The sequence below is a fragment of the Staurois parvus genome, unplaced genomic scaffold (assembly GCF_062004578.1).
Source record: "Staurois parvus isolate SC_StPar_1 unplaced genomic scaffold, SC_StPar_1.0 ptg001376l, whole genome shotgun sequence".
Lineage (NCBI taxonomy): Eukaryota > Metazoa > Chordata > Amphibia > Anura > Ranidae > Staurois > Staurois parvus.
This window is the reverse complement of record NW_028319172.1, coordinates 537,996-562,506: the sequence shown is the minus strand read 5'-3', so window position 1 is coordinate 562,506 and position 24,511 is coordinate 537,996. Positions and strand designations below refer to the sequence as shown.

The following is a 24,511-nucleotide window of genomic DNA, read 5'->3' as shown; positions in this document are numbered from 1 at the left end:
TTTGGCTTGTTCCTGACTACGATTCTGCCTCATCCTCATCTACTACCGTTTGTGACCGACCTTTGGCTTGTTCCTGACTACGATTCTGCCTCATCCCCACCTGCTACCGCTTGTTACCGACCCTTGGCTTGTTCCTGACTACGATTCTGCCTCATCTCCACCTGCTACCGTTTGTGACTGACCTTTGGCTTGTTCCTGACTACGATTCTGCCTCATCTCCACCTGCTACCGTTTGTGACCGACCTTTGGCTTGTTCCTGACTACGATTCTGCCTCATCTCCACCTGCTACCGTTTGTGACCGACCTTTGGCTTGTTCCTGACTACGATTCTGCCTCATCTCCACCTGCTACCGCTTGTTACCGACCTTTGGCTTGTTCCTGACTACGATTCTGCCTCATCCCCACCTGCTACCGCTTGTTACCGACCCTTGGCTTGTTCCTGACTACGATTCTGCCTCATCCCCACCTGCTACCGCTTGTTACCGACCTTTGGCTTGTTCCTGACTACGATTCTGCCTCATCCTCACCAGCTACCGCTCGTTACCGACCCTTGGTTTGTTCCTGACTACGATTCTGCCTCATTCCCACCTGCTACTGCTTGTTACCGACCCTTGGCTTGTTGACTGACTCCACTTCTGCTAGATCCCTACCTGCCCTATCTGCTACGGGATTCCGGCTTGCTCACTTCCTGGTGGGGTGATCCTGAGAACTGCGACCTGGTACTAACACGCAGCAAAACCCATCTCCACCGTCAGGAGCTCTGGTGAAAACCGGTTAGTGCTTAGACCCCGCACCTCAGGTGAGCCTGCGCCATTTCCCAGGGTGACCTGTTGGTTGGGCTACTGCTATAGCTACTGGTCTCTGAACCTTACCCCAGACCGTGATAGAGAGGCAATAATTAGCGGTGAGTGCGGTGGAAAGACGGGAGTGTGTTTCACATAAAGCACAATGGTGGTGTGGAACTCTCAAGGGATCCAGAAGATAAAGTTTATGGACCTTTGTTGAAGGACATTTTCATTGTCTACTATTTAGTTGCACATTTTCTTCACAAGTGGGTGGACGTGATGTGATTTCTTGATAGATTTAGTGCTTCTAGGGCAGGGGTGTCCAAACTATGGCCCTCCAGGTGTCAAGTCCCATGAGGCCTTGCAAGACTCTGACATCAACAGGCAAGACACCCAGAGGCAGAGGCATGATGGGACTTGTAGTATTCAACAGCTGGAGGGCCATAGTTTGGACACCCTGTTCTAGGGTAATTGAAGTTGTTCACTCTTGCTTGTTTCTTTTGAGTTATTCTCCACCTAACATCATTGGAGGAGGATCGTTCCTTTGGTCTATTGTAGGTTTTATATTGGTCTTTGATTCATTTCTGTGTCAATGCTCATTGGCTATGGAAATGTATGTTATTTTCCCATCTTTGTTTTGGCAAAAGAAAAACTCCAGAAAAAAAGTCTCTAGAAACATTGTTACTAGAGATGAGCGAATCGAAGTATCCGAAGTGGAATTCGAGTCGAATATCGGAAAAATTTTGATTCGTGCCGAATCCGAAAAACAGCCTAATTCGGACGCGCGAATCGAAATTTTTCCGAAAATGGCGGCTGACATGTGCGGCGACGGAGCGGGGATGTCGGGGAAGGCGCGCAGACAAGGCGCGCTGCCCCATAATGCATTCCTCAACGACATGTGATCGCATCAGCCAATCAGCAGCCAGCCAGCCAGCACTGTGTAATGGTCGAGGTATATATAGCGGCCATTTTGGAAATCTTCATTTGCCTGCAGTCATTGAACAGAGGCAGACCGCTCTGTACTAGGGACAGGGACAGAGTTAGGGCCACAGAAACGAGAATTGGGGACAGAGAGAAGTTACTTAGGGACAGAGAACCATTACTCAGGGACACAGACTTGTTAATGAGGGCCACAGAATCGTTATTTAGGGACAAAGAAACGCTAGTTAGGGCCACAGAATTCATACTCAGGGACAGACAGAATTTTCACTCAGTGCCAGAGAATTGTTACTTAGGGCCACAGAAACGTTATTAGGGCCACAGAATTTTTACTCAGGGACAGACAGAATTGTTACTGAGTGCCAGAGAATTGTTACTCAGGGACAGACAGAATTGTTACTGAGTGCCAGAGAATTCTTACTCAGGGCCACAGAATTCATTCTCAGGGACAGACAGAATTGTTACTCAGGGACAGACAGAATTGTTACTGAGTGCCAGAGAATTGTTACTCAGGGACAGACAGAATTGTTACTGAGTGCCAGAGAATTGTTACTCAGGGACAGACAGAATTGTTACTGAGTGCCAGAGAATTGTTACTCAGGGACAGACAGAATTGTTACTGAGTGCCAGAGAATTGTTACTCAGGGACAGACAGAATTGTTACTGAGTGCCAGAGAATTGTTACTCGCACAGACACAAAATTGTTACTTGCACAGACACAGAATTGTTACTCGCACAGACACAGAATTGTTACTCAGGGCCACAGAATTCATACTCAGGGACAGACAGAATTGTTACTGAGTGCCAGAGAATTGTTACTCAGGGACAGACAGAATTGTTACTGAGTGCCAGAGAATTGTTACTCAGGGACAGACAGAATTGTTACTGAGTGCCAGAGAATTGTTACTCGCACAGACACAAAATTGTTACTTGCACAGACACAGAATTGTTACTCGCACAGACACAGAATTGTTACTCAGGGCCACAGAATTCATACTCAGGGACAGACAGAATTGTTACTGAGTGCCAGAGAATTGTTACTCAGGGACAGACAGAATTGTTACTGAGTGCCAGAGAATTGTTACTCAGGGACAGACAGAATTGTTACTGAGTGCCAGAGAATTGTTACTCGCACAGACACAAAATTGTTACTTGCACAGACACAGAATTGTTACTCGCACAGACACAGAATTGTTACTGAGTGCCAGAGAATTGTTACTCAGGGACAGACAGAATTGTTACTGAGTGCCAGAGAATTGTTACTCAGGGACAGACAGAATTGTTACTGAGTGCCAGAGAATTGTTACTCAGGGACAGACAGAATTGTTACTGAGTGCCAGAGAATTGTTACTCGCACAGACACAAAATTGTTACTTGCACAGACACAGAATTGTTACTCGCACAGACACAGAATTGTTACTCAGGGCCACAGAATTCATACTCAGGGACAGACAGAATTGTTACTGAGTGCCAGAGAATTGTTACTCAGGGACAGACAGAATTGTTACTGAGTGCCAGAGAATTGTTACTCAGGGACAGACAGAATTGTTACTGAGTGCCAGAGAATTGTTACTCAGGGACAGACAGAATTGTTACTGAGTGCCAGAGAATTGTTACTCAGGGACAGACAGAATTGTTACTGAGTGCCAGAGAATTGTTACTCAGGGACAGACAGAATTGTTACTGAGTGCCAGAGAATTGTTACTCGCACAGACACAAAATTGTTACTTGCACAGACACAGAATTGTTACTCGCACAGACACAGAATTGTTACTCAGGGCCACAGAATTCATACTCAGGGACAGACAGAATTGTTACTGAGTGCCAGAGAATTGTTACTCAGGGACAGACAGAATTGTTACTGAGTGCCAGAGAATTGTTACTCAGGGACAGACAGAATTGTTACTGAGTGCCAGAGAATTGTTACTCGCACAGACACAAAATTGTTACTTGCACAGACACAGAATTGTTACTCGCACAGACACAGAATTGTTACTCAGGGCCACAGAATTCATACTCAGGGACAGACAGAATTGTTACTGAGTGCCAGAGAATTGTTACTTAGGGACAGACAGAATTGTTACTGAGTGCCAGAGAATTGTTACTCAGGGACAGACAGAATTGTTACTGAGTGCCAGAGAATTGTTACTCGCACAGACACAAAATTGTTACTTGCACAGACACAGAATTGTTACTCGCACAGACACAGAATTGTTACTCAGGGCCACAGAATTCATACTCAGGGACAGACAGAATTGTTACTGAGTGCCAGAGAATTGTTACTCAGGGACAGACAGAATTGTTACTGAGTGCCAGAGAATTGTTACTCAGGGACAGACAGAATTGTTACTGAGTGCCAGAGAATTGTTACTCAGGGACAGACAGAATTGTTACTGAGTGCCAGAGAATTGTTACTCAGGGACAGACAGAATTGTTACTGAGTGCCAGAGAATTGTTACTCGCACAGACACAAAATTGTTACTTGCACAGACACAGAATTGTTACTCGCACAGACACAGAATTGTTACTCAGGGCCACAGAATTCATACTCAGGGACAGACAGAATTGTTACTGAGTGCCAGAGAATTGTTACTCAGGGACAGACAGAATTGTTACTGAGTGCCAGAGAATTGTTACTCAGGGACAGACAGAATTGTTACTGAGTGCCAGAGAATTGTTACTCGCACAGACACAAAATTGTTACTTGCACAGACACAGAATTGTTACTCGCACAGACACAGAATTGTTACTGAGTGCCAGAGAATTGTTACTCAGGGACAGACAGAATTGTTACTGAGTGCCAGAGAATTGTTACTCAGGGACAGACAGAATTGTTACTGAGTGCCAGAGAATTGTTACTCAGGGACAGACAGAATTGTTACTGAGTGCCAGAGAATTGTTACTCGCACAGACACAAAATTGTTACTTGCACAGACACAGAATTGTTACTCGCACAGACACAGAATTGTTACTCAGGGCCACAGAATTCATACTCAGGGACAGACAGAATTGTTACTGAGTGCCAGAGAATTGTTACTCAGGGACAGACAGAATTGTTACTGAGTGCCAGAGAATTGTTACTCGCACAGACACAAAATTGTTACTTGCACAGACACAGAATTGTTACTCGCACAGACACAGAATTGTTACTCAGGGCCACAGAATTCATACTCAGGGACAGACAGAATTGTTACTGAGTGCCAGAGAATTGTTACTCAGGGACAGACAGAATTGTTACTGAGTGCCAGAGAATTGTTACTCAGGGACAGACAGAATTGTTACTGAGTGCCAGAGAATTGTTACTCGCACAGACACAAAATTGTTACTTGCACAGACACAGAATTGTTACTCGCACAGACACAGAATTGTTACTCGCACAGACACAGAATTGTTACTCAGGGCCACAGAATTCATACTCAGGGACAGACAGAATTGTTACTGAGTGCCAGAGAATTGTTACTCAGGGACACCTAATCGTTGAATTAAATAGTATGTCAGACAACATGCAGAGGAGTGGCAGAGGAGGCAATGTTTTAGGAGCGAGCAGACGTGGCAGCAGAGGAAGGGGTCGAGGCAGCAGTATTCGCAGCCAGAGGCCAGTGCTCCCGGTGTCATCCAGCGGTCGTGTCTCCACCGACAACCCTGCCGTCATTGATTGGTTGGCTCGGTCGTCTTCCTCTTCCCAGGTCACCTCTGACACCTACAGCCAACGGTCGGTGGGTACGTCAGACACAACCGTTAGTTGGCATGGCCCGGGACCAAGCCCACTGAAATCACGTGTCCTCTACCTGCCCCTGTCCTTTGCTGTTCCCTCACCAAGCGAAGTATCGCATGCTGTGGGCTCAGCCCCACTGTACAGTGAGGAAGAGCTAACAGAGGGCGGTCAGGAACGGGGGGAGACATCGGCCTTTTCAGCAGCCAAGCGAACAAGTACTGGCGAGGAGAGTGGCTCGGTAGCCGGTCTAGAGACAGGTCTGTCTCCTGACCCAGACGCAGCCGAGGGGGCTAGTAGTGAGGCGGAGACCCTACTTGATGATGAGGAGGTTGATCGCACTTGGCAGCCTCGTCGTCATCAGTCAATTTCTTCCGCATCATCAGGAGAAGAGGGTGGCAGCTTGGCAGCGAGCAAAACAGTCGGTGGGTTGCCCAGGAGACAGCAGCAGGGTCGCATCAGTGTCAGTGGAGCCAAACGTCCACGGAGTAGAGCACCAGCTCCACTGCAGCCTACCACCACGGCCAGTAGTGGTGCCGGTGCGCACGGAGGAAGTAGCAGTCAGCCAGTGAAGAGTAGCGGGGGCAAAGTTTCCTACTCGGTGGTGTGGCAATTTTTCCTCAAGCCGCCCGAGGAAGTAAACGTAGCCGTATGTCGACTATGTGGCCAGAAATGCAAGCGTGGCCAGGGGGCCCATGTTGGGACTACAGCGTTGCGTCAGCATATGCAGCGTCACCATTCGGTGGCCTGGGAAAACCGTGATAAACATACGGCGGTTCTGCCTGCCCCAGCCCCCGCTCCATCACCCGCTCCGTTACTTGCTCCGTCACCCGACGTCGTCAATCGCCCTCTATCAGCCAGTCAAGGCTCCAACACCTCTGCTGAGGGGAGTTGTCGCTCATTGGCATCTTCCGCTCGTTCAGATGCTCCTTCTCCTGCTACTCCTCTTCTCGGATTCCGTCAACAGTCTTTCTTGGAATCCGTATCCAAGAGACAACAGTTTGCGAGCACGCACCCGACGGTGCAAAAGCTGAACGTCCTCCTGTCCAAGTTGCTGGTGCTGCAGTCCCTCCCTTTCCAACTGGTGGACTCAGCACCTTTCCGAGAAATGATGGCTTGTGCCGCGCCGCGGTGGAGAGTGCCAAGCCGTCATTTCTTTGCCCAAAAGGCAGTGCCAGCCCTGCATTCACATGTAGAAGAGATGGTGGGCCAGTCTTTGAGCATGTCGGTCTCTGCCAAAGTGCACGGCAGCGCCGACGTGTGGAGCTGTAACTACGGTCAGGGACAGTACATGTCATTTACGGCCCACTGGGTGAACGTGGTGCCGGCACAGCCGCACCAGCAACTTGGACAGGTCACGACGCTTTTGCCTCCACGTTTGCACGTCCTTGGTCCAGCAAGCATGTCCGCCTCTACCACCTCTTTTTCCGCCGTGTCCTCAGCCGCCACCCCCGTGCCAAGTCCCATTACCCGACCGGCATATCACATGTGCAGGGCGCAACGGTGTCACGCTGTGCTGCACCTGGTATGCCTTGGCGAACGTAGTCACACAGGGGAGGAACTGCTGAGTGTAATGAACAGAGAAATCGACAGATGGCTGTCTCCGCGCAAACTAAAAATCGGAACCATGTTGACTGACAACGGAAAGAACATGGTGTCTGCTCTGCGTCAAGGAAGGTTGTGCCATGCGCCATGCATGGCTCACGTGTTCAATCTGGTTGTCAAGCGGTTCCTAAAATCCACCATCCCACTGCAAGACATCCTTAAAATGTCACGTAAACTGTGCATGCATTTCAGCCATTCCTACACCGCAAAGAACACCCTCATTGAGCTGCAGCGGCAGAACGGAATTCCACAGCATCGCCTGATCTGCGACGTTGCAACAAGGTGGAATTCAACCCTACACATGTTAGACCGCCTTTACGAGCAGCGAAAGGCCATCACCGATTTCCTGATGTTACAAGCGGATAAAGGTACTCCCCTGTGTAACTTAGATGTCAGCCATTGGCAGCTCATGCGTGACACCTGCCGCTTGCTCAGGCCCTTTGAGGAGGCCACGCTATTCGTGAGTCGGCAGGACTATGGGATGAACGACGTCATTCCTCTGTTGCACGTCCTGGAACAAATGCTGTTAACAATGGCTGGTCAGGGTGCGGTAGATGTGGCGCACAGATCTCAACGCCACATGACCCCTGTGGGGGCAGGACAGGAAGAAGAGGAGGAGGTAGAGGAGGACATTTGTGCTCAGGAATTATTGAGTGAAATGGGTGGTTTTTCCACTCAGCGGACAGGAGTGGAGGAGCAGGAGCATCTGGTAGAGGAGGAGGAGGAGGAGACAGAGGACCCAGACGCACCGTGGCAGTATGCTGTGGAGATGGAGGCAGGGAGTCCCTCGCATTCCTTGGCACAAATGGCCCATAGCATGCTCGGTTGCTTGCGTAGCGACAGCCGAATAATAACCATCAGACAGAGGGATGACTTTTGGCTGTCCACCTTGTTGGACCCTCGCTACCGGTCCAAAATGGTGGCCTTTTTCACACCTGCTGAGAGGGAGGCCAAAATTACGTACTATAAAAACCACCTATGTAGTCAGTTGGTCTCTGCCTTTGTGCGCCAACGTCCATCCTCAGACACTGTGGGCCCTGTGCGCTCACGTTCCGCTGGCATGGCAGCAGGGGAGGGGTGGGGTGGTAGGAGCAGTGGCAGCTCCACCAGCAGTGGCTGCCTCAGTCTGCAGTCGATGATGAGTAGCTTTCTTCACCAGCGCAGTGAGGAAACTACTAACCAGCCGCAGCAGCAGCAGCAGCATCAGGTGGACCTGGAGCAGGAGCTCAAACAACAGGCTTGGGCCTACTTGGACAGCACCCTGCCAACCGAGGTAGACAATCCCCTTGACTACTGGGCAACGAAACTTGACCTTTGGCCCCAACTAGCTGAATTTGCCCTTGAAAGGCTGTCATGCCCGGCCAGTAGCGTGGCATCGGAGCGCGTGTTTAGTGCGGCAGGAGGTATTGTAACTCCGCGGAGGACACGACTGTCCACCCAAAGTGTGGAGAGACTCACGTTTGTGAAAATGAATCAGGCGTGGATTAGTCTGGATTTCAAACCACCAGTTCCTGACACAACTGACTAAATCCGCCATGAATCATGCCTCAAACATGTGCCACTTTCAGGTCTCCTCACACTGCTGGTGTGTTTAATTTTTTGACATAGGGTGCTGGCAGATTACGGGCCTCCTATAGCTGCTGCCAGGCCCCTAATCTGCCATAGGCCCCTATATACCGCCTCCTCATGCTGCTGCTAGGTCCAGAGTCTCTCATGGGTCCCTGTACGGCCTCCCATTGCTGCTGTCTCCATCGCCACACTCTGCTGCCATGTGCCACTTTCAGGTCTCTTCACACTGCTGGTGTGTTTAATTTTTTGACATAGGGTGCAGGCAGATTACGGGCCTCACATAGCTGCTGCCAGGCCCCTAATCTGCCATGGGCCCCTATATACCGCCTCCTCATGCTGCTGCCAAGTCCAGAGTCTCTCATGGGTCCCTGTACGGCCTCCCATTGCTGCTGTCTCCATCGCCACACTCTGCTGCCATGTGCCACTTTCAGGTCTCTTCACACTGCTGGTGTGTTAAATTTTTTGACATAGGGTGCAGGCAGATTACGGGCCTCACATAGCTGCTGCCAGGCCCCTAATCTGCCATGGGCCCCTATATACCGCCTCCTCATGCTGCTGCCAAGTCTAGAGTCTGTCATGGGTCCCTGTACGGCCTCCCATTGCTGCTGTCTCCATCGCCACACTCTGCCATGTGCCACTTTCAGGTCTCTTCACACTGCTGGTGTGTTTAATTTTTTGACATAGGGTGCAGGCAGATTACGGGCCTCACATAGCTGCTGCCAGGCCCCTAATCTGCCATGGGCCCCTATATACCGCCTCCTCATGCTGCTGCCAAGTCTAGAGTCTGTCATGGGTCCCTGTACGGCCTCCCATTGCTGCTGTCTCCATCGCCACACTCTGCCATGTGCCACTTTCAGGTCTCTTCACACTGCTGGTGTGTTTAATTTTTTGACATAGGGTGCAGGCAGATTACGGGCCTCACATAGCTGCTGCCAGGCCCCTAATCTGCCATGGGCCCCTATATACCGCCTCCTCATGCTGCTGCCAAGTCCAGAGTCTCTCATGGGTCCCTGTACGGCCTCCCATTGCTGCTGTCTCCATCGCCACACTCTGCTGCCATGTGCCACTTTCAGGTCTCTTCACACTGCTGGTGTGTTTAATTTTTTGACATAGGGTGCAGGCAGATTACGGGCCTCACATAGCTGCTGCCAGGCCCCTAATCTGCCATGGGCCCCTATATACCGCCTCCTCATGCTGCTGCCAAGTCCAGAGTCTCTCATGGGTCCCTGTACGGCCTCCCATTGCTGCTGTCTCCATCGCCACACTCTGCTGCCATGTGCCACTTTCAGGTCTCTTCACACTGCTGGTGTGTTAAATTTTTTGACATAGGGTGCAGGCAGATTACGGGCCTCACATAGCTGCTGCCAGGCCCCTAATCTGCCATGGGCCCCTATATACCGCCTCCTCATGCTGCTGCCAAGTCCAGAGTCTCTCATGGGTCCCTGTACGGCCTCCCATTGCTGCTGTCTCCATCGCCACACTCTGCTGCCATGTGCCACTTTCAGGTCTCTTCACACTGCTGGTGTGTTAAATTTTTTGACATAGGGTGCAGGCAGATTACGGGCCTCACATAGCTGCTGCCAGGCCCCTAATCTGCCATGGGCCCCTATATACCGCCTCCTCATGCTGCTGCCAAGTCTAGAGTCTGTCATGGGTCCCTGTACGGCCTCCCATTGCTGCTGTCTCCATCGCCACACTCTGCCATGTGCCACTTTCAGGTCTCTTCACACTGCTGGTGTGTTTAATTTTTTGACATAGGGTGCAGGCAGATTACGGGCCTCACATAGCTGCTGCCAGGCCCCTAATCTGCCATGGGCCCCTATATACCGCCTCCTCATGCTGCTGCCAAGTCTAGAGTCTGTCATGGGTCCCTGTACGGCCTCCCATTGCTGCTGTCTCCATCGCCACACTCTGCCATGTGCCACTTTCAGGTCTCTTCACACTGCTGGTGTGTTTAATTTTTTGACATAGGGTGCAGGCAGATTACGGGCCTCACATAGCTGCTGCCAGGCCCCTAATCTGCCATGGGCCCCTATATACCGCCTCCTCATGCTGCTGCCAAGTCCAGAGTCTCTCATGGGTCCCTGTACGGCCTCCCATTGCTGCTGTCTCCATCGCCACACTCTGCTGCCATGTGCCACTTTCAGGTCTCTTCACACTGCTGGTGTGTTAAATTTTTTGACATAGGGTGCAGGCAGATTACGGGCCTCACATAGCTGCTGCCAGGCCCCTAATCTGCCATGGGCCCCTATATACCGCCTCCTCATGCTGCTGCCAAGTCCAGAGTCTCTCATGGGTCCCTGTACGGCCTCCCATTGCTGCTGTCTCCATCGCCACACTCTGCTGCCATGTGCCACTTTCAGGTCTCTTCACACTGCTGGTGTGTTAAATTTTTTGACATAGGGTGCAGGCAGATTACGGGCCTCACATAGCTGCTGCCAGGCCCCTAATCTGCCATGGGCCCCTATATACCGCCTCCTCATGCTGCTGCCAAGTCTAGAGTCTGTCATGGGTCCCTGTACGGCCTCCCATTGCTGCTGTCTCCATCGCCACACTCTGCCATGTGCCACTTTCAGGTCTCTTCACACTGCTGGTGTGTTTAATTTTTTGACATAGGGTGCAGGCAGATTACGGGCCTCACATAGCTGCTGCCAGGCCCCTAATCTGCCATGGGCCCCTATATACCGCCTCCTCATGCTGCTGCCAAGTCTAGAGTCTGTCATGGGTCCCTGTACGGCCTCCCATTGCTGCTGTCTCCATCGCCACACTCTGCTGCCATGTGCCACTTTCAGGTCTCTTCACACTGCTGGTGTGTTAAATTTTTTGACATAGGGTGCAGGCAGATTACGGGCCTCACATAGCTGCTGCCAGGCCCCTAATCTGCCATGGGCCCCTATATACCGCCTCCTCATGCTGCTGCCAAGTCTAGAGTCTGTCATGGGTCCCTGTACGGCCTCCCATTGCTGCTGTCTCCATCGCCACACTCTGCCATGTGCCACTTTCAGGTCTCTTCACACTGCTGGTGTGTTTAATTTTTTGACATAGGGTGCAGGCAGATTACGGGCCTCACATAGCTGCTGCCAGGCCCCTAATCTGCCATGGGCCCCTATATACCGCCTCCTCATGCTGCTGCCAAGTCCAGAGTCTCTCATGGGTCCCTGTACGGCCTCCCATTGCTGCTGTCTCCATCGCCACACTCTGCTGCCATGTGCCACTTTCAGGTCTCTTCACACTGCTGGTGTGTTAAATTTTTTGACATAGGGTGCAGGCAGATTACGGGCCTCACATAGCTGCTGCCAGGCCCCTAATCTGCCATGGGCCCCTATATACCGCCTCCTCATGCTGCTGCCAAGTCCAGAGTCTCTCATGGGTCCCTGTACGGCCTCCCATTGCTGCTGTCTCCATCGCCACACTCTGCTGCCATGTGCCACTTTCAGGTCTCTTCACACTGCTGGTGTGTTAAATTTTTTGACATAGGGTGCAGGCAGATTACGGGCCTCACATAGCTGCTGCCAGGCCCCTAATCTGCCATGGGCCCCTATATACCGCCTCCTCATGCTGCTGCCAAGTCTAGAGTCTGTCATGGGTCCCTGTACGGCCTCCCATTGCTGCTGTCTCCATCGCCACACTCTGCCATGTGCCACTTTCAGGTCTCTTCACACTGCTGGTGTGTTTAATTTTTTGACATAGGGTGCAGGCAGATTACGGGCCTCACATAGCTGCTGCCAGGCCCCTAATCTGCCATGGGCCCCTATATACCGCCTCCTCATGCTGCTGCCAAGTCTAGAGTCTGTCATGGGTCCCTGTACGGCCTCCCATTGCTGCTGTCTCCATCGCCACACTCTGCCATGTGCCACTTTCAGGTCTCTTCATACTGCTGGTGTGTTTAATTTTTTGACATAGGGTGCAGGCAGATTACGGGCCTCACATAGCTGCTGCCAGGCCCCTAATCTGCCATGGGCCCCTATATACCGCCTCCTCATGCTGCTGCCAAGTCCAGAGTCTCTCATGGGTCCCTGTACGGCCTCCCATTGCTGCTGTCTCCATCGCCACACTCTGCTGCCATGTGCCACTTTCAGGTCTCTTCACACTGCTGGTGTGTTAAATTTTTTGACATAGGGTGCAGGCAGATTACGGGCCTCACATAGCTGCTGCCAGGCCCCTAATCTGCCATGGGCCCCTATATACCGCCTCCTCATGCTGCTGCCAAGTCTAGAGTCTGTCATGGGTCCCTGTACGGCCTCCCATTGCTGCTGTCTCCATCGCCACACTCTGCCATGTGCCACTTTCAGGTCTCTTCACACTGCTGGTGTGTTTAATTTTTTGACATAGGGTGCAGGCAGATTACGGGCCTCACATAGCTGCTGCCAGGCCCCTAATCTGCCATGGGCCCCTATATACCGCCTCCTCATGCTGCTGCCAAGTCCAGAGTCTCTCATGGGTCCCTGTACGGCCTCCCATTGCTGCTGTCTCCATCGCCACACTCTGCTGCCATGTGCCACTTTCAGGTCTCTTCACACTGCTGGTGTGTTAAATTTTTTGACATAGGGTGCAGGCAGATTACGGGCCTCACATAGCTGCTGCCAGGCCCCTAATCTGCCATGGGCCCCTATATACCGCCTCCTCATGCTGCTGCCAAGTCCAGAGTCTCTCATGGGTCCCTGTACGGCCTCCCATTGCTGCTGTCTCCATCGCCACACTCTGCTGCCATGTGCCACTTTCAGGTCTCTTCACACTGCTGGTGTGTTAAATTTTTTGACATAGGGTGCAGGCAGATTACGGGCCTCACATAGCTGCTGCCAGGCCCCTAATCTGCCATGGGCCCCTATATACCGCCTCCTCATGCTGCTGCCAAGTCTAGAGTCTGTCATGGGTCCCTGTACGGCCTCCCATTGCTGCTGTCTCCATCGCCACACTCTGCCATGTGCCACTTTCAGGTCTCTTCACACTGCTGGTGTGTTTAATTTTTTGACATAGGGTGCAGGCAGATTACGGGCCTCACATAGCTGCTGCCAGGCCCCTAATCTGCCATGGGCCCCTATATACCGCCTCCTCATGCTGCTGCCAAGTCTAGAGTCTGTCATGGGTCCCTGTACGGCCTCCCATTGCTGCTGTCTCCATCGCCACACTCTGCCATGTGCCACTTTCAGGTCTCTTCATACTGCTGGTGTGTTTAATTTTTTGACATAGGGTGCAGGCAGATTACGGGCCTCACATAGCTGCTGCCAGGCCCCTAATCTGCCATGGGCCCCTATATACCGCCTCCTCATGCTGCTGCCAAGTCCAGAGTCTCTCATGGGTCCCTGTACGGCCTCCCATTGCTGCTGTCTCCATCGCCACACTCTGCTGCCATGTGCCACTTTCAGGTCTCTTCACACTGCTGGTGTGTTAAATTTTTTGACATAGGGTGCAGGCAGATTACGGGCCTCACATAGCTGCTGCCAGGCCCCTAATCTGCCATGGGCCCCTATATACCGCCTCCTCATGCTGCTGCCAAGTCCAGAGTCTCTCATGGGTCCCTGTACGGCCTCCCATTGCTGCTGTCTCCATCGCCACACTCTGCTGCCATGTGCCACTTTCAGGTCTCTTCACACTGCTGGTGTGTTAAATTTTTTGACATAGGGTGCAGGCAGATTACGGGCCTCACATAGCTGCTGCCAGGCCCCTAATCTGCCATGGGCCCCTATATACCGCCTCCTCATGCTGCTGCCAAGTCCAGAGTCTCTCATGGGTCCCTGTACGGCCTCCCATTGCTGCTGTCTCCATCGCCACACTCTGCTGCCATGTGCCACTTTCAGGTCTCTTCACACTGCTGGTGTGTTAAATTTTTTGACATAGGGTGCAGGCAGATTACGGGCCTCACATAGCTGCTGCCAGGCCCCTAATCTGCCATGGGCCCCTATATACCGCCTCCTCATGCTGCTGCCAAGTCTAGAGTCTCTCATGGGTCCCTGTACGGCCTCCCATTGCTGCTGTCTCCATCGCCACACTCTGCCATGTGCCACTTTCAGGTCTCTTCACACTGCTGGTGTGTTTAATTTTTTGACATAGGGTGCAGGCAGATTACGGGCCTCACATAGCTGCTGCCAGGCCCCTAATCTGCCATGGGCCCCTATATACCGCCTCCTCATGCTGCTGCCAAGTCCAGAGTCTCTCATGGGTCCCTGTACGGCCTCCCATTGCTGCTGTCTCCATCGCCACACTCTGCTGCCATGTGCCACTTTCAGGTCTCTTCACACTGCTGGTGTGTTAAATTTTTTGACATAGGGTGCTGGCAGATTACGGGCCTCCCATTGCTGCTGCCAGACATGTAATCTGCCATGGGCCCCCGTACCGACTCCTCATGCTGTGACGTTGCAACAAGGTGTAATTCAACCCTACATATGTTAGACCGCCTTTACGAACAGCTAAAGGCCATCACAGATTTCCTGATGTTAAAAGCGGATAAAGGTACTCCCTGTGTAACTTAGATGTCAGCCATTGTCAGCTCATGTGTGACACCTGCGCTTGCTCAGGCCCTTTGAGGAGGCCACGCTATTCGTGAGTCGGCAGGACTATGGGATGAATGAGGTCAAATCGGCCATGGGCCCCCGTACCGCCTGTTCACGCTGATGCTGGTCCCACAGTGTGACCTGGGTCCCTGTACGGCCTCCCATTGCTTCCACTCTGCCATGTGCCACTTTGAAATCTCCTCACACTCCTGCGGTTGTCCATTTTGTCATAGGTTGCTGGCAGATTACAGGCCTTCCATTGGTGCCACCAAGCCCCATATCGGCCATGGGCCCCCGTACCGCCTGGTCACGCTGCTGCTGGGCCCACAGTGTGACCTGGGTCCCTGTACCGCCTCCCATTGCTCCCACTCTGCCATGTGCCACTTTCAGGTCTCCTCACGCTCCTGCTGGTTTCCATTTTGTCATAGGTTGCTGTATGGCCTCCCATTGCTGCTGCCTCCACCGCCACACTGTGGCTCCAAACACTGGTTTTGGCCCCGTGACTGGCCAAAGGAGTGAAGTGTGCAGTGATTCTAAGATCGACGGCACTCATCTGCATGTCATACTGACAGACAGTATTATTTCTCTTCCCCAGCAGACTCCAAGGGCATTTAAATTAAAGGTACAGTGTTCTGCACTAATATTAAGTCTCTCTGAAGCCTAGAAACACCCTTTTTTAAGTTAAATTCACAGCGAATTTATTCGACTCGAATCGAATATTGTCCACGAATTCGCCGAATCAGTCGAATCGAATTTTTCATTTCTTCGCTCATCTCTAATTGTTACCACCACCACGTTAACCAGGATTTATCTTACAGTGTAACTCTAGGAAAGCCCTTCTTTAACTTTTGGATGTAGTGAGCAAAAAGTTATATTTATTGACAAGTTTTTATTTCTGTCTGTGACCCCATTGGTAAGATTCACCCTCTCTCTATATCCTGCTAATCATTGTCACTGAGAAAGGAAGTGAGAAGAAACCCAACATTTTAGAGTCACCCCCAGAACAAGTGGTGAGCGGAAATCCTTCAATGGGGATACCTTTTTTGGGGACAACTGTCTAAGAGGGTAAAGCCCCTCACCTTGGGAGATCTCCATTCACATTTATGAAAGCGTTCATTTATCCAGGTCATGGTGTACCTTGTGATAGTTGGTAACATTCATCTGGACTTTTTCTGTAATGTTGACATTTTGTATCTCATCCAAGCCACTTCTCTAGTTCTAATGAATGTCAAGAAGATTGGTTACACAAACATTCACATCTCCCATCCTGTTGTTGGACAATCAACATCAACACTTTCCATAAGGATTTGGATTAAAGTTCCTTAGGGTGTTGATATAAATTAGGGGGTTCTCAACCTTTTGAAGAGTGAGGGCCACCTAAGTCGTTTGGTAACCAGTCACAGGCTACAATGAAATGAAATGGTTCAGACTATAATTTTTTTTTTATTTTGGATAGCATAAGGAACATTTTCCTCCTACAGCAATGACGGCAGGAGGGAGAGGAGGAGAAGCCGGCTTTCAGCAGTTGCAGGAGAAAAATGGAGAGGATCGGTTCCTGTATATGCCGCTTCTGCCGCCCCTCCTGTCCCAATCACTGGTGTAGCGTCATGGGTCAGGGTCGCCATTACGACCCATTATGACACCAGTGGTTGAGGTGTGTGGTAAAAATAATGTCTCAACTATGGGGTTTTACTGCCCCCACAAACTGCAGATGAGCCCTTACTGTTCTGAGCCCCCTATAAGGCTGCTTTCACAGCAATGCGCCATGGTTAACCTGCTCTGTGGGTGCAGCGCAGTACATGTGTGACTTTCCTACAGGTTAGTCGTGCTTTGCCATAGACTTCTATTATATTTTGCAGGTGTGGTGCACTTTCTGAAAGTGCACTAAAACTCCTGCATTCAGGAATTTTGGGGTGTTTTCAGTGCACCAAACCCACAGGATATAATAGAAGCCTATGGCTCAGTGCAGTTAACCCGCAGGAAAGCTACGGGTGCACTGCAATGCACCCTCGGATCAGTGTGAAAGCAGCCTAATAGTTGTTGACCCCTTATAGGTGCCAATATGTCCATTGCAAAAGTGCTGCGTATGTGTTGTTCAATACACTGACTTTATTTTCCTGCATCGCTCTCCATCTCCAGGCTGCTAGGTTCCAAGCAAAGTGCACTTGCACTCTCATGCTCTGAGATGGTGGGTCGAAAAGCCCAAATCAATGAGTTGCCGACCCTGGCCATGTGCTTCCCTGGATTAAAGTAGAAGGCCACATCAAAGGGCTCCGAGGGCAACAGGCTGATAAAAATTTTGGGGCATCTTTCTGGCATTGCCCAAGAACAGGATGGGAGGTGTGAATATTGGGTAACCACTCTTCCTGACATTTATTGGAATTGAAGAAGTGTCTTGGAGAGGCTCCGAAACGTCTTCAACATTACAGAACAAATCCAGTTGACTGTGACCAACAACTACTAGCTTCCACTATCTTCCTGTTTTTTCTTTGAGATAGGAAGTGAAGGGAAGGTTTCACAATGGTACATGAAAAGAAAACATAAACTTCCAGTGATTTTAACCCTCCCTACCCTATCCAAGACTAAAATAAAAATGGTCGAATTGTTGTACATTGTTGGGTTTTGCAGAAGACTCACTTGTTAAGCGCCATCTTGGAGTAGGCCAGAGGTCCCCATATCACTGTGTCAATGTAATTCAGAGGGATGCGGAATAAACGGCAGCTGCCCATCTCTAGGAAGTTATAGTAACAGATCAGAAAGGAATGCTCACACAGGAAGACAAGAACTTCACGCTCTGTGCCCCAGTGGCTAATCCTGTAGAAGACAAGTAGGAGACCAATGAAATTAAAGAGAGCATAGAAACATTGATGCTTTTCTATTGACAACCTCTCTACCTGAAGCCTACATACTAACAGTATCTACTGCCTATTGTATTCAGGCAGCGGCTGCTTGAATATCTGATAGGATGCAGGCAACATTCCGCCAATAGGTTTAAACCCAAAACCAACTTTTGTCAAGCCCAATGAAATTTGCAAAGCCATCCATGGCTTGAATTTTGTCTAATTCATGGCCATGGTGATGGCCATTTATGGCAAGCCTTAGAGGTTAGTTTGACCATTAAGGTTGGTGCTTGGTGTAAGGGTAGGTGGGTTTCCCTGGACTTCTAGGGCACATTCACTCCTATGTTTTTGTGCACATATTGACTCACATTATAGTGCATTGCCTTTACATTTCCAGTAGGCCCTCCATGCACCAAAAATCCTAGCTACCTGTTTTTTGTTTTTTTATTTAGCGGCACCACAATGCATATGTTCTTGCATTTACCATAGAGTTTTCTATGTATCCAGAGTTACTTTTTAACTGTACAGGCCAGCAGAGAAGAGAAAGCAGAGATGGTTTCATGTTTCCTGAACAATAGAGAGTCTTCTGACTCCTCCCAATATCCCCTGCAATCTCTTCCTCCTACAGTTTTTTTAATTGTATCAGAAACATCCACAAATTATCAGAAGATGAAACCAAAATGAAGAAAAATGACCACAGTAAATTTTGCAGCTTAGGGTGACCCCCTGTCGAGCTGCTGCTGTAGGCACTGTCCCATAAGTACCAATACAATGCTGAATATCAATCTTTGGTGCCAGTGTTTTAATGCCAAAACCAACCCCAGCTGAACTTGGTTGAAATGTAGATATGAAAAACATAAATCCAGCTGTACTGTAGCACCCTCCTAGTTTAGCTAAGGGGAGCTAGACCCTAATAGTTAGTTAGGAGCTGATTAGCAGCTCAGGTGAGATAGCCAGAGGGGTCAAATTCTGGTCAAGACTGAGACTCTGCAGGCCATCCCCTCTAGAATTTTCCCCTGCTCTGAGGCTTTCGGAGGAGGGCCTTAGAGGCAGTGGGTGGATCTGAGGAGTGATTGGCTGCACTTTTGAGGGATTTCCGTGAATCCCCAACAGGAGGCTTGGCAAGGGGCTGGACTCTGTTCAAAGTGGAAGAGCCTGCTCAGTAGCAGGAGTGTGGTGGTGGGAGAAGAGCAGAGGCGGACTGACCATTTGGGCGCTCGGGCACTGCATAGGTTTTTTTGGGTGTGGTTTGAGCGTGGGTGAGGACACAGTTGCCCCATGATCCCCTATTGCCTGGGGGCCCCATGAGTTGTCAGTCCACCACTGGAGAGGAATGAGAAGAAGAAAGATGGGAAGCTGAAGGAGGAAGGCTTCCAGGAGGCCTATTGGGATGGGCCTGCCTGTGAGCCTGGAACTGGAAAGGGGGGAAAACTTAGGACTCACTGGCCCCCTGAGAGAGGACCACCTGTATGGCAGGAAAGGAGCAGCCCAGTTGACAGGCCTGGTAGCAGCAGCCATTCCGCAAGTGGTACAGGAGAGGATCTGAGTGAGTATACCTGCACCCCCTGGGCAGATAGAGGAAGGAGCACTCTGGTGGGCAACCAGATTAGCCCCCTACTAGTGACTGTTACCCATTTAAAGGAACAGGAGCCAGATCCCCTGCTCAGGAAGAAAGTCTCCAGATTGCTGGGTGAAGAGGAGTTCATCTAGGGCAGGGGTGGGCAAACTTTTTGACTTGAGGGCCGCAATGGGTTCATATATTGGACCCGGGGGCCGGACCAAGAGTAGATGAATGATGTGTATGTGTCATCCAGAGTAAGTATAGTAATATTCCCCCATAGTAAGCATAGTAATTAATCCCCCATATAGTAATTCATCCCCCATAGTAATTCATCCCCCATATAGTAATTCATCCCCCATAGTAATTCATCCCCCATATAGTAATTCATCCCCCATATAGTAATTCGTCCCCCATATAGTAATTTGTCCCCCATATAGTAATTTGTCCCCCATATAGTAATTCGTCCCCCATAGTAATTCATCCCCCATATAGCAATTCATCCCCCATATAGCAATTCATCCCCCATATAGCAATTCATCCCCCATATAGTAATTCATCCCCCATATAGTAATTCATCCCCCATAGTAATTCATCCCCCACATAGTAATTCATCCCCCACATAGTAATTCATCCCCCATATTAATTCATCCCCCATATAGTAATTCATCCCCCATATAGTAAGTCATTCCCCATATAGTAAGTCATTCCCCATATAGTAAGTCCCCCATATAGTAAGTCCCCCATATAGTAATTCATTCCCCATATAGTAAGTCCCCCATATAGTAATTCATTCCCCATATAGTAAGTCCCCCATATAGTAATTCATTCCCCATATAGTAAGTCCCCCATATAGTAATTCATTCATCATATAGTAAGTCCCCCATATAGTAATTCATTCCCCATATAGTAAGTCCCCCCCCATATAGTAAGTCCCCCATATAGTAATTCATTCCCCATATAGTAAGTCCCCCCTGTGTCAATTCACTTACCTTTGCTCCGCGCGTTCCTCTCGTATTCCCGCGCCGTTCTGGTCTTCAGGGAGGACTGTGAGAGAAGAGTTTGTCACGCTGCCCCGCCTACATCCTGGCGGCCCCGCCTACATCCTGACAGCTGCAGAGTCCTGACGCCCGAGAGGAGGGAGGGGGCGGCCATCCGAGAGGGGGGGCGGCCATCCGAGAGGAGGGGAGGGGAGAGGAGGAGAGGAGGCCGCCCGCCCGCCCGAGTGGAGGGAGGGGAGCGGGCGCCCGGCACACAGGAGAGCCGCATCTAGCCGACCACTGGCCTTGCGGGAGCCTAGCTCCGCGGGCCGGATTAAAAGGTCCGCCGGGCCGTATACGGCCCGCGGGCCGTAGTTTGCCCATTGCTGATCTAGGGTCTGGGTTGGTACCACTGGAGCTGTTGGCTAGCACTCCAACAGAGACTATGTTGCTTCAAGAAGGAGAAGTTGTGAATAGTTCAGGAAGATGTCCTCAGATTCTAGTTCCCTTGGGCATCCTATACATCCCTTACCCTATCCAAGTTTAATCCCCTCAATAAAATAACAAAACCAATGCTCAAGGCCTGATTTCTTTCTACGGATGAAAGCTTGTGTGGAAAATGCTAACTGACTGGCTGTGCAGGACAATAGGGGGGCCCAAATTCATCAGCAATCTCTAAGGTAGTGCTACATTACTTTTTACTTTCCTTCATCCATATGGCAATGGGGATAGGAGCCAATATCCTGCTTGGCTATCTCTTTCCGTACACTTTGGCAAAATGGGGCTGATTTGCTAAAACTGGAGTTTGCAAAATCTGGTGTAGCTCTGCATAGAAACCAATCAGCTTCCAGATATAGAGGAGGATGGACGCCACTCAAACCGAACCCCAGGAGTCAGAGGCGTGGCCAGAGTGACTGCTGAGGCCATCCTACTACATCCCGTTCTTCTCTTACTCCTGGAGTTCGTTTTGAGCAGCGTCCATCCTCATCTATATCTCTAAGTGTCTGGAGTTACTTGGGACGCTGCTCCCATCTTTTCTTCTTTGCCGGTGGGGTGACCTTCATTTTCTGTCAGTCTTGAGTGGCACCAGAAGCACATTCATGATTTCCAATCAAGGTTTTATTGCCAAAGGTTAATTGAACAAGCTGAAGTCAGAAGCCGATTGGTTTCAATGCACAGCTGCACCAGATTTTGCAAGCTCCAGTTTTAGTAAACCCACCCCACCTGCTGTTCCCTTTCATCAATCCCATTTTTGGAACAGATGGAACCAGGTAATAAAGGCTCTTATTTGCACAAGCTCAGATTCAATACTCACTGTGCCAAGATCCAGGAGCTTTGGAGTTGCCCATCCTCATCTTCGGAGAGATACCCTGTAAGGTTCTGCACTGCTTGCTGGACAACTGAAGGCTATTGAAAGACAGAGTGAGAGACATCAGGAAATCTGAGACTTGGTGTTCCATGAAAAGACCACAAGACCTGGAAGTCACTTAAAGCTGAACTCCAAACAACACCAATGAATGTAGTTTTGTGCCCATTAAACATCATTAAATATATTTTAAATGTAACTAATATAAATATCTGAACTTAGCTTTAAAGTGAACTTGTGCTTCAGATGCTTATATTTACCTCCCTTTTGTTCCCTTGCATATCCATTCACCTGTAGAACCCTCCTAGTTAGTACAAGTTTTTAGGTAAATTTAGTTTAGCTATCAGTGGAGCAGGGGTTGATTGTTCTAGCCTGCTTGGTGTTGCACAGGTTTCTGGTTTGATAGCTTTCCCCTGCATTCTGGAAGATTCTAGAAATACAATGGGAGGAAGAATGGGAGAGCAGCTTGAATATTTATGGAAACCTATCCAATCTCTGGAAAGGTGTGCCCAGAAGGTGGTTGGAGAGCTAGCCTGAAGCACCAGAGCAGTGGGTTCTTGAGTGAACCTTGCCCTTAGTCCCCTGTCCAAGGGGCTCTGACCCTCTGGGCAGTCTGCTGTGTGGAGATCATTGAGGTCCCAGCCATAGCTTAGGCTGGGGGAGCTTTTCCCTAAAGTCTGGGGTCTCTCGCTTTTGTCTGAAGAAGCTCTCTGGAGGATACTAGCTAAGGGCTGCAAGGAGAGGAAAGACTCTGGACAGATCTGGGGATTTGAAATCCCTGCGGCTGTTTCTCCTCTCTTGCAAGGATGCCGCAACACTACTGTGTGAACTCTGGCTGTGACCAGTCTGGGTTCACACAGGAGCGGTGGGGAAACCACATGCATTTCTGGTTTGATAGATTTCCCCTGCATTCTGGAAGATTCTAGAAATACAGTGGGAGAAAGAATGGGACAGCAGCTTGAATATTTATGGGAACCTATCCAATCTCTGGAAAGGTGTGCCCAGAAGGTGGTTGGAGAGCCCATAATTAGCCTGAAGGACCAGATCAGTGGGTTCTTGGGTGAACCTTGCCCTTAGTCCCCTGTCCAAGGGCCTCTGACCCTCTGGGCAGTCCGCTGTGTGGGGATCATTGAGGTCCCAGCAATAGCTTAGGCTGGGGGAGCTTTTCCCTAAAATCTGGGGTCTCTCGCTTATGGTCTGAAGAAGCTCTCTGGAGGATACCAGCTGAGGGCTGCAAGGAGAGGAAAGAAGCTTCACAGGTCTGGGATTTGAACTCCCTGCGGCTCTCCCTCTTCTCCTTACAGGGATGACTGTATGGGCTAGACAGCTTCTGAATGGTCAGTACGATGACGTGCTGGCCAATTAAAAGCCATCTAGCCCATATGGTCATCCCTGCATTTAGAGGAGAGAAAGCCGTGGGGATTTCAAATCTCCAGCTTTTCCTTCTGTGACACCATGGGATGCATGCAGGGAGGTTTACTCGGTATCGACACCAATACCGGCATCTGCGTGATTTGAGACTTTTCATTTTATATGGGCTCAAATCGCACTGCAAAGGTATCACTAATTGGTGTCGGCAAGTACTTGAATACAAGTATTGGTACTTGTACTTGCCAATAAAAAAAACAATATTGGTGCAACCCTACTCTAATGCATGGTAAAAATCTAACAGGGAGTGAAGGACTCTACATAGTGGCCACGGCAGGTGGGGCATAAAAACAGTAGGTGGTTCTGACTGATACCGACACCCACCTGTAGGCCGGTGCAGTCCATTTCTCTACTACAGGTGGTGCTCAATGCGGCAATGCAGAGGGAGAGGAAGTCAGAAGGAACATGGTTCCTCTATGGTTTCCTGGGTCACTGGTGCAGTGGATGCTGACAGCCCATGTGACTCTGGTGGCCATTTTGGGTCAGACAGAGTCTACTTAGGACCCTGGCGTTTGGGTTTGGAGCTCTTTCAACGTGTGGATAGTGTAGGGAAAGGTCACCGGTCTGCGAAGGACAGTATCAGCGGCAAGGAAAGGTTCTAGACAAGTAGGGAAAGTTTAGGGATCCACTACTCTTCTTGGAAACCTCCCCACTTGGACTTGGACCGGCCAGGCGACTGAGACCTGCTCTGCTACATGCTGCTGTCTTCTGTGAGTGTTCCCGGTTGGGCTACCTTCAGCCCGGCCTGTTGTGGATTGTTTTAAGTTGACTTCATTACAAGTTCTTTCAATTGGATCTGGACCAAGTGTGTTATTGCCACTGCACCACGCTGCACCCAGCCACACACCTATGTTTTATGGGCCTCATCAGTGGTGTATGTAGGTTTTGTGCAGCCCTAGGCAACACAAACATTGGCCACCCCCACAACCCTCTGTGTAGAAAGCCTGACACCAACCAACGCCACCCCCCCACTCCCGTGGAGGAGAGAGCCTGAGACTTTGACCAACAGCACCCCTGCCCCCCTCCACTCGAGAGAGCCTTCCACTACCATTGCCCCCCATACACCACCTTCCCCACCCGGCAAGAGAGAAAGAAAGACACTCGCCTTCACAGCTCTGGATATCCTTGGGAATGAGAGTTGGGCTCTGCATATACTGTCAACCAGCCCACAGCCTCTCTCGGATCCCACCTGATCCCCATGCCGTGTGTGTCCCTTCTTCAGTCCCTTCTTCCAGGGG

At 50.3% G+C, this 24,511-nt stretch overlaps 1 protein-coding gene across 1 annotated transcript in view; it reads right to left on the bottom strand.

Moving 5' to 3' along the window:
- Positions 1 to 24,511, bottom strand: part of LOC149436333 (tumor protein p63-regulated gene 1-like protein) — a 42,474-nt gene that overhangs the window by 17,044 nt on the left and 919 nt on the right. Inside the window, exons 2-3 of the mRNA XM_089661716.1 lie at positions 21,795 to 21,886; positions 17,739 to 17,915 (exon numbers count right to left, since the gene is read on the bottom strand). Coding sequence (XP_089517842.1) covers positions 17,739 to 17,915; positions 21,795 to 21,886 — 269 coding nt within the window. The remainder of the gene's footprint in view (positions 1 to 17,738; positions 17,916 to 21,794; positions 21,887 to 24,511) is intronic.